This window comes from Corvus brachyrhynchos, unplaced genomic scaffold (genome assembly GCF_000691975.1).
Source record: "Corvus brachyrhynchos isolate BGI_N302 unplaced genomic scaffold, ASM69197v1 scaffold45, whole genome shotgun sequence".
Classification (NCBI taxonomy): domain Eukaryota; kingdom Metazoa; phylum Chordata; class Aves; order Passeriformes; family Corvidae; genus Corvus; species Corvus brachyrhynchos.
The window spans coordinates 1,982,607-1,991,389 of NW_008238361.1; the positions used below are offsets into that span (position 1 = coordinate 1,982,607).

The window sequence follows — 8,783 nt, forward strand, 5'->3', positions numbered from 1 at the left end:
TCAGCTGGAGCTAAACCGTGAATATTTTATTTATGTTACACAAATCACATCCCCTCCTGCAGCAGTTAAACCCTACACCACACCCAACATCTCATTGAGCTGCTCCAAAACTAAAAAGTCCTCCCCATCTGAGGCACCATTTTATTTCAGATTATGAGAATGGGAAAAAAAAAGGTAATTAATTAAATTAAATCCTTGAGGAAGGGGAAAACTTGAATATACGAACACCCCCCAAGACTTTGTTCTCCCTTGCTCCACCACACCGTGAGCGCAGCCCCATTTCCACACTCTCCATCCCTTCTCCCTGGAGAAACCCCTGAAAATCTCACTGGAACCAACCCTGTGTTGCTGCTCAGGGAGTTTTCCCTAAGAGGGGAAAGGAGCTTTTCCTAAACTGGGATAAACAGGGATTTGCTGGGATTCCTTCAGGGCGCTCAACTCCAACCCAAGCTGTGCCTACACTCCAAAGCACAGCAGAACATGGAATTCCTAAGGCAGCCACAAAACCAGGAACGCTCCAGCCACTTTCCTGCAGTGGTTTTGGTGGAGCTGGATTTTACCTCAGCCAGAGGAGCCTTCAGATTCCAACTTGTGCTGCAGAGACCTCTGGCAGCACCAGGTAAACCTATCCCTTAAAAATTTTTCGGAAGTGACAATAAATGCATTTAATTAAATATTCTCACAAGCCCCATGGTAATTGTATTTTCCTTTCCACAGCTCCTCTAGCTCAGAGGAGAAATCCAGGTGTAAAACCTGAAGTGTGAGGGACACTCAGCCACAGCTGCCACTGTTTAAAACAGTAGAAATTTCCGTGGATTTGCATTCAAACAAGAGGGGATGGAAGTGGATTCCACTTTTATGTATAGAATGGTTTGGGTTGGAAGGTACCTTACAGCTCATCTCAGTCCATGGGCAGGGAATCTCCCACTGCAAGAGAGGGACCAGAAACAGGAAGGCAAGAACAAGGACAAGGTGGGCTGGAAAGCTGGAATTAAAAATGGAAAGAAACCACAAATATTCTCATGGATTCTGCTGTAACCTCACGGAAAAAGGGGTTGGAAAACTGTGGTGCTGCTGCCACTGCAGCTGGGAAATTCCTCCGAAGAGTTCTCTGCTCGTTAAAGCTCAGATTTTAATAAAAACAGTAATTTCCACAGGTGAAGTGCAACATTTGAGGAAGAGCTGGTTTCATTCAGGATGTTGATACAGTAACACCGATTTAGGGGGACCGAGCACTGAAAGCTCTGCTGTGGGGTCAAAGCCCATCAATTTAATTTATGGTAAAAAAAAAAAAAGGTGTTTTTTCAAGTTTTATCCTGCTATTCAGGCAGCAAAGAAAGATCTGTGCCTGTCAGAAAGGCTGTCCTGGCTGTGTTCTAGCCCCATGTCCTGGTGGAGCTTAACACCAACACTGTGAAGCATTTCCCATTTCCCATTTCACAGAAAATCCCCCGTAACAGCTTTTCCAAGAGGATTTACCATTTCTTCAACTTCAGACTATTTTTTTCCCCCTTCCACAACACACTTTAGCAACTTCACAAGAGGATGTAAGGCTAAGAGGGGGATTAAAGCTGAATATAGACTTGATTCCACTTTGAAACGACAGCTTTTCCTTTATTAAAGGAGGAAAACAGCCGTTTTTCCACGGTCATTTCCTTTATCGCCGCTCGGAATTCTGAATATAAATTGGCTTTAGGAGATCTTTCCCAGGCCATGTGGAAGCACCAGCTCGAGCCCTGCAGACATTTTGATTTAATTACACCCAGAGCTGGTGGATTACTCAAGGATTGTGCCATCTGTGAGGCCTGAGCCAGTGATTTCCCCCCCTCCTCTCAAGGACAGACTTAATTAGACACCACTGATTGCACCCTCCAGGAATGCAGCGATTTTCCCAAGGCCCCGTGGCTCCCATTGTCCTTTAACCTTCAGGTTTGGTGGCTCACCTGTGAATTGTGGAACAAAACCACGGGGTGCTGCTGAACGCAGGAAAACTCAGTTTTAACTCCCCCAGAGCCCAGCTTTGCTGAGCTGAGATGTCCCAAGCCACAGACACCCAGTTTGGGGAGGAGCAGCCTCATGCAAGGATGAAATCCTTGGAATTCAGCCGGAATACCTAAATATCTTCTGCCTGACCCAAAAAAAAAAAACCCCAAACCACAGGAAAAGCCCTGCTCTGTCACCCTCAGAGCAGCAGGAACATGAACAGACTCAGCATTTCAGCCCCTGGAATTTGCTGTAATTCCGTGCCCTTCTCCAAGAATTCCAACCCCATCCGTCTGTGCTGCAGGATGCCAGAGGGGCATTCCCAGAAGGAGACTGCAAATGAGAAACCCAAGAACCAAGGCAGGAATTTCCCTAATCCTGCAGTGCCAGGGAACTCCGCAGACTTTTACTGCTGCTCTCATCCGTGGATTCACAAACCCCCCTCAAACCCTTTAAAACACAAACATTCCTGTAATGACAAACAAGGAGAAACCACACCTGATGTGTTCTGCTCACCGTTTGCTCCAAATAAATCTGGGATTTACTCAGACATCTGTAGAAAAACCTTGGGAAAAAATCCACATTGACTGAACTGCTGAAGGCAGGAGGAGCTGAACATTCCCAAATCCCTTTTTCCATGTTTCTCCCAGCTCAGAGCTCCAGGGATCTGCCCTGCCCAGGTAATTGACACATGGAATTTTCCTCCTCCCCCCAAACTGGTTTGATTTTGCCCCTGTACCTCCATAGTGTGTGTTTTTCCTGATGAGGTCTGTCCATAAGCAAAGATTGTGCCGTTGTAGCCTTCCAGAACATCTGCAAGGAGAAAGAAAACAAAACTTTTTAATGACATCCTCAAGCTGAATTATCAGCATTTTTTAAGTCTTTAAAGTGTTGGAGCTGAATTAGGAAGTAGTTTGGGCAATAAAGAATGGGGAAAATATGAGATATTGAGCTAATTTTAGGCCACAAAAAATCGTTATAAAATCTAAATTAGAGAATCTTAGAATTATTGGCATCTCTGTCACTCTCCTGGGAGAAAAACCTCTCTGGACATCAGATATCATCCAAACACATCTGTGGAACACGGGGAAGAAAAAGCTGAACTGCATTTAAAACCATCAGGCACCCTGGAGAAAATCAGACAAATTCCCAGATACTCCTTATTATAAATTCACATTCTATTTCCTACTTCTGTATCACAGTTCACGGCCTCATTAATTTCCAAGCCTGTCTGCAAAGCAAGAAGAAAGTCAAATGAACAGGAATTTGAAAACCAGCTTCTCTCAGGGCAGAATGAATCATTTGATACTGGATTCAGATATCAAAATATTGACTTTGCAGTGACTGCCCACTTCCAGCAGTCTGGGAGGGCTGTAAATTGTATTTGTGATGTTTCCCATCCTCTGGATCTCCTTTAATAGAGGTTTCCAGGCAAAGAAAAAAAAAGAAATTAATTAGATTATAGATGATATGATTAATAGAGGTTTCCAGGCAAAGGAAAAAAAGAAATTAATTAGATTATAGATGATATGTCATATAGATGGCATTTACATAAATACACAAATAATCCCCTTATTTGCAGCTCCGTGTAGGTGCTCCAGACAGGAAGGAAGATTGAATAAGATACAGTAGAAAAATAGAAAAAGAGTCTTGAACTCAAAGACGGTGACAAAGTTAGAGGCCATAATTACTGTCCTTCTGGAATTAACATTTTTAATTAACATCCTCAGCTGCCCACAAAAATAGAAACACTGCTTGCTTTAAGGAAACAAGGTTTAAAATAATTGATTATCAATAATTATGGGATGGATAAAAAAAATCCAGTTGTACTATTCCATAGGAGTTTATTACTACTATTTCATCTTCCTGCCAAATTTGGTTGATTTTTTTTTTTTAAATAGCTTGAATTAAAAACAAGAAAGTGAAAAAAAAGAAAAAAAAAAGGGTTATTATCTCCAGGTAAATGCAAGGTACCAACTGAGCTCACAGCCAAGGGGGAAAATAACCTGATTAATCAACTGTTATGTAAGAAAATTGCTCAGAATTTGCATCAATATTTGCATTTTGCTGGAGGAAGCAGAGATAAGTCATTTACCTTCTCAATTAGCAAAAAATACCTTATCCTATTAAGGAAAAAAAATAGCCCTCTGCATCACCTGCAGTGAAAACAAGTCAGAGGTGTCAGTACTGAGGTTATTTTTGTTGGAAGATTTTCCACCTGAAGTCATTTATGGGCCATCTGTGCACTGAATCCAGAGAGAAACAGCCCCAGACAGAAAGAACAAAACTCCAAAGGGAGGGGGAAAAAATCAGATTAACAAAGGGACTGAACCAAGATCAGGTGGGATTTTTAAGTAATTCCCAGAAAAAAAGGAAGTCTGAGTGGTTTTGTCAACTCCTGGCCCACAGTGATTCCCAGTTTTTCCCCAAAATCCTCCTTCTGCCCCTCAGCTGCTGCCTTTTTTTCCTGAGGATGGACACAACAAACACATTCCCAGAGCCACATTTTTAGCCCTGTACTTCTCTTTTTCACCCATCATCTTCCCCAATTCCCCATATTTACAACCAGAAAAGTCACTCAGCTCCCAGGTGGGAGCAACACCACCACCCAAAAAATCCTTTAAAGCCATTTTCTCCTCCTCCCAGGCCCACACACACGTGCACTGAGGTGCTCCAGTGCTCCCAGACATTCCCCCCTCTGTGGAATTGCAGGAAAAATGCAAAATCCAGGCCCACACGTGCACCTGGGTGGATTCAGGAGATAAAAACTGGGTTTTTGGGCAACAGAGAGCAATAGGAAGCAAAGCAGAAGTGGTGGCAATCACACCCTGTTGTCCCCTGGCAGATTTGGGGCTATTTGGGAGCTTTGGTTAAAAAGAAGCAATCCCCACTGGTGATTCCACACACATTTCCACTGCTGGCACTTTGGCCCTCAGGAGTCCCTTCCTCCTCCCAAAAACTCCCTGTTCCCCATGTTTCTCACGTCAGGAATGTGAAACACTTGGGCAGGGATGGAGCTGTTTGCTCAGACCTAATCCCAGGCCTTGTTTGGTAAAAACCCCCTCGTTTGGGTCATTCTAATTGTCAATATAGTTATTCCAAGCATTGCTCCAGGGCCAGCGGGCATTTTCTGGGATGGCAGGAATCACAGTGGAGCCATCAGCCATTCCATGGGAGTGCAGTGAAACCGGAGAGCAAACAGGAACCTTGGGAAGCTGCCTGGAAAACCCTCAGGGATTCATTCACACGGTGCCCCGAGTTGTGCCACACTCAGGGATTCATTCACACGGTGCCCCGAGTTGTGCCACACTCAGACCCCCTTTCCATGCAGGAAATTACAGGGAATGCAGCCCATCAGGAACATTTCACAGCCTGCACTTTATTAGGCTTTAAAATGGAGATTAAATGGAAGGAAATCTAAGTCCAGAGCTCCGGAGCTTCACTCCAGGGCTGCTGTGCTCTCCCTCCCTCCTTGTCTTGCCCGCTCCTCTTCCCCCTCTCCTTCCCATCCTTCACTTCCTTGTTCTCTCCTTCTCTCTTTTCCCCCCATTTCTCTCTCCTTTTCTTCCAAACCTTCCCCTCACCAACCTTGCCTTTCAAAATACCTGGGAAGTCCAAATCAACCCACATGGAAAATACATTTGAGTGCTATTTTCAAACGGAATTTGGGAAGCATTTGCCTTTCTCTTTGGTTCATAAAGACAATTCAGTCAGTGATTCAGTTCTTCCCAATTCCTCTCGCAAAGGATTTTATTTCTCTCACCATTTTTGGAGGAAAACCAACTTCCAAAGGGGATATAAAGGCCCTCCACAAATTCACCAGCAGCACACCCTGTAGGACTGAAACAGCTCCCCAAACTTCCAGGCAGTGCAGTGGTGTGTCAGCAACCTGAACTAACGATCCCTGAACTCCACAAATCCAGTTTTTATTAAAGGCTCACCCATCTGAGGGCAGAGCTGCTGTAATCAGACTCCTCTGAGAAGAGGCAGCCGAGTTCTGACTCATTTCTGCTCTCCAACACCAAATAACTTTCCCTCTGGTCCTTCCCCCCATCACCTGAGCTGCCCCAGGTTGGGCTGCTCGAGGTTTTCTGAGTGAGCCAAACAAATTCCTGCAGAGCTGCTCCCAGGGTTTGGAGCAGGACCCCGAAACACCAAAATAAAAACCTTGGAGGGCACAGGGACACCCCACAAGGCCAGGGAACAACGAGGGTTCTGCTGATAACCCCTGGATGCTGCAGTGTGGTCACAAATCCAGCCCTGAGCTCCAGGAATGGTTGGACAATGTTCCCAGGCTCGTGGTGGGACTTTTGGGGTGTCCTGTCCAGGGCCAGGAGCTGCACTGATGATCCTGTGGGTGCTTTCCAGCTCAGCATATGCACGATTTTATGAATATGACCATGGATGGATCATCCAGCACCAGAACAAAGTGTGAGGGTGACTTCAGCACTGGGGGGGTTTGCCAGGTGATTAACATGCACCCCCAAAAAAAAGATCTTGCAGTGAAAATCTTAAAATTTCAACCATTTAGGAAGGTTTTGTTCCAAGAACTAGGGTGTTTTCCAAGAGGCATCTGTGTCCTCATTCCAGTTTTAAATTAAAGCTCTCTGCATGCAAAGCAACTCCCAAACCAGGGCCTTCCCCACTCTCCTTCAATGATCCATCCTCCCACTCCATTATACAGATATTCCACACTCATCCTGGACTGAACAGTCTCACACTGCATGAAAAACACACTTTTTGTCCCTTATATCCCAAAAACCAAGTGTTTGTGTGGAATAACAAGGAGAGAGTAAGGAACAGCTGTGCTGCAATTCCTTCAGCATTGATGGTTTTGGTTTTTTCCACACAGACAAGCCCTTAAAAAAAGGAAATGTTTGGAATTACTAATTACTAAACTCCCCTTCAGACATCCAAACATTCATTACCCGGTCTTTAAACAGCTTGAGGGCACAGAGACATCCTTTTCCCTCCCCCCAGGCAGGGACAATAAACAAAGACAACACCTACCTTTGACAATCTGCTTGGCACAGGCATTATAAACTTGTTCCTGGGTTGTGTTAGGAGGTAACACCCTGTCAAAGACGTAGGGCTTCCCTTGCTGCAAACAGAGGAGAAACTCCATGAGACAAAGAACATTTCAACCCCTTTATTATCCCAATCTGACATCCTGAAATGCAGCATTTCCCACAGAGGGAGCCATTCAGTGCACTGGACAGGACAATATCTTGTGGACTGAACAGATGTGACATTTTGGGTGCTCCAAACCCATCTTTTGTATGGCTGGCAAATAAAACGTGGCATATGTTCCCTGTGTGCTCACGTTGGGGTCAGCAGCCACGGATGGGGGAGACAAGCAGCAGGAGCTGGATATTTCCTTCCCCTCCTGGGAATTGAGGGGAAATAGCTATGTAAAAACTGGGGGGATAATCCTGTAAATACTGGGGGAATAATCCTGTAAATATTGGGGGAATAATCCTGTAAATATCAGGCAATAATCCCGTAAATATTGGGGGAATAATCCTGTAACTATCAGGGCAATAATCCTGTAAATATTGGGGGAATAATCCTGTAAATATCAGGCAATAATCCCGTAAATATTGGGGGAATAATCCTGTAACTATCAGGGCAATAATCCTGTAAATATTGGGGGAATAATCCTGTAAATATCAGGCAATAATCCCGTAAATATTGGGGGAATAATCCTGTAACTATCAGGGCAATAATCCTGTAAATATTGGGGGAATAATCCCATAAATATCAGGGGAATAGCCATGTAAATATCAGGGGAATAGCCACGTAAATTTTGGGGGACTAATCTTGTAAATATCAGGGGAATAACCCTGTAAACACTGGGGCAATAGCCATGTAAATATTAGGAGAACAGCCATATAAATACTGGGGGAATAACCCTGTAAACACTGGGGGAACAGTCATGTAACTATAGGGGGAACAACCCTGTAACTATTGGGGCAGTAACCCTGTAAATACCTGCAGAAGCTCTGCAGTTCATTCCTACAAACCACTGAAAGCTGTGCTGTGAGAAAAGCCCAGAGCTGAGAGGAGCTCAAGTTTGCAGGTCCTGAGTTCTGCTGAGGCCCAGGTGACCCAGAACGGTCCCAGTACGGTCCCAGTACTCTACTGGTTTCATCCCTATGCTAAACATGCAAATGTGTCACCAAAAGCACAGCTTGGAGCCAAAGCAGGCAGCCCATCACAGTTATGTCACCCTAAACTTGTATCATATTCAGAAAAGGTTGTGATTTTCATCCTCAGCACCAACAAATCACCTGACGCTGTGTGGGAGGCGCCCCGCAGTGACATCTGGAGCGGGACTGGTGCCACGCCGAGCTCCCCGATTCCCAAGTGACACCAGGAGTGACATTCCCACACGGATTCACGGCGCAGCACAACCTGCGCTCCCGGAAAGCCTTGATCCCTCTTTGCAAGAACCGTAATTGCTCACAAGCCAAACACGCATCACCACCCCTAAAAACAGCCTCGTGTGACACTTCAAAGGCCCCTTCAGACAGAGCTCTGCTCCCCCAGCTGCACGCCGCATTTAAAACACGATCCTCTATCGAAAGCGACATCCTTCTCATCTCCCATCAAAGCTCCCGGTGTTCCCCCTTCTCCAAGACACCACTGAGGAGGCCTTCAAAGCTGAGGAGGTGGCTGGTACCCGGTGCCATGCTCAGCTGAGGGAGGTGCCACCGGTGCCACTCGCAGCAGCAGCTGCTCCAACGCTCCGCTCAATTAACCATTTTTGTCACGCTTTGATTCGACTTCAAGAGAACAGA

General features: G+C 45.3%; 1 protein-coding gene across 1 annotated transcript in view; it reads right to left on the minus strand.

The window, feature by feature from the left end:
- Window positions 1-7,108, minus strand: part of KIF5C (kinesin family member 5C) — a 47,315-nt gene extending 40,207 nt beyond the window's left edge. Inside the window, exons 1-2 of the mRNA XM_017736023.1 lie at window positions 6,994-7,108; window positions 2,723-2,796 (exon numbers count right to left, since the gene is read on the minus strand). Coding sequence (XP_017591512.1) covers window positions 2,723-2,796; window positions 6,994-7,108 — 189 coding nt within the window. The remainder of the gene's footprint in view (window positions 1-2,722; window positions 2,797-6,993) is intronic.
- Window positions 7,109-8,783: the final 1,675 nt, after the last annotated feature.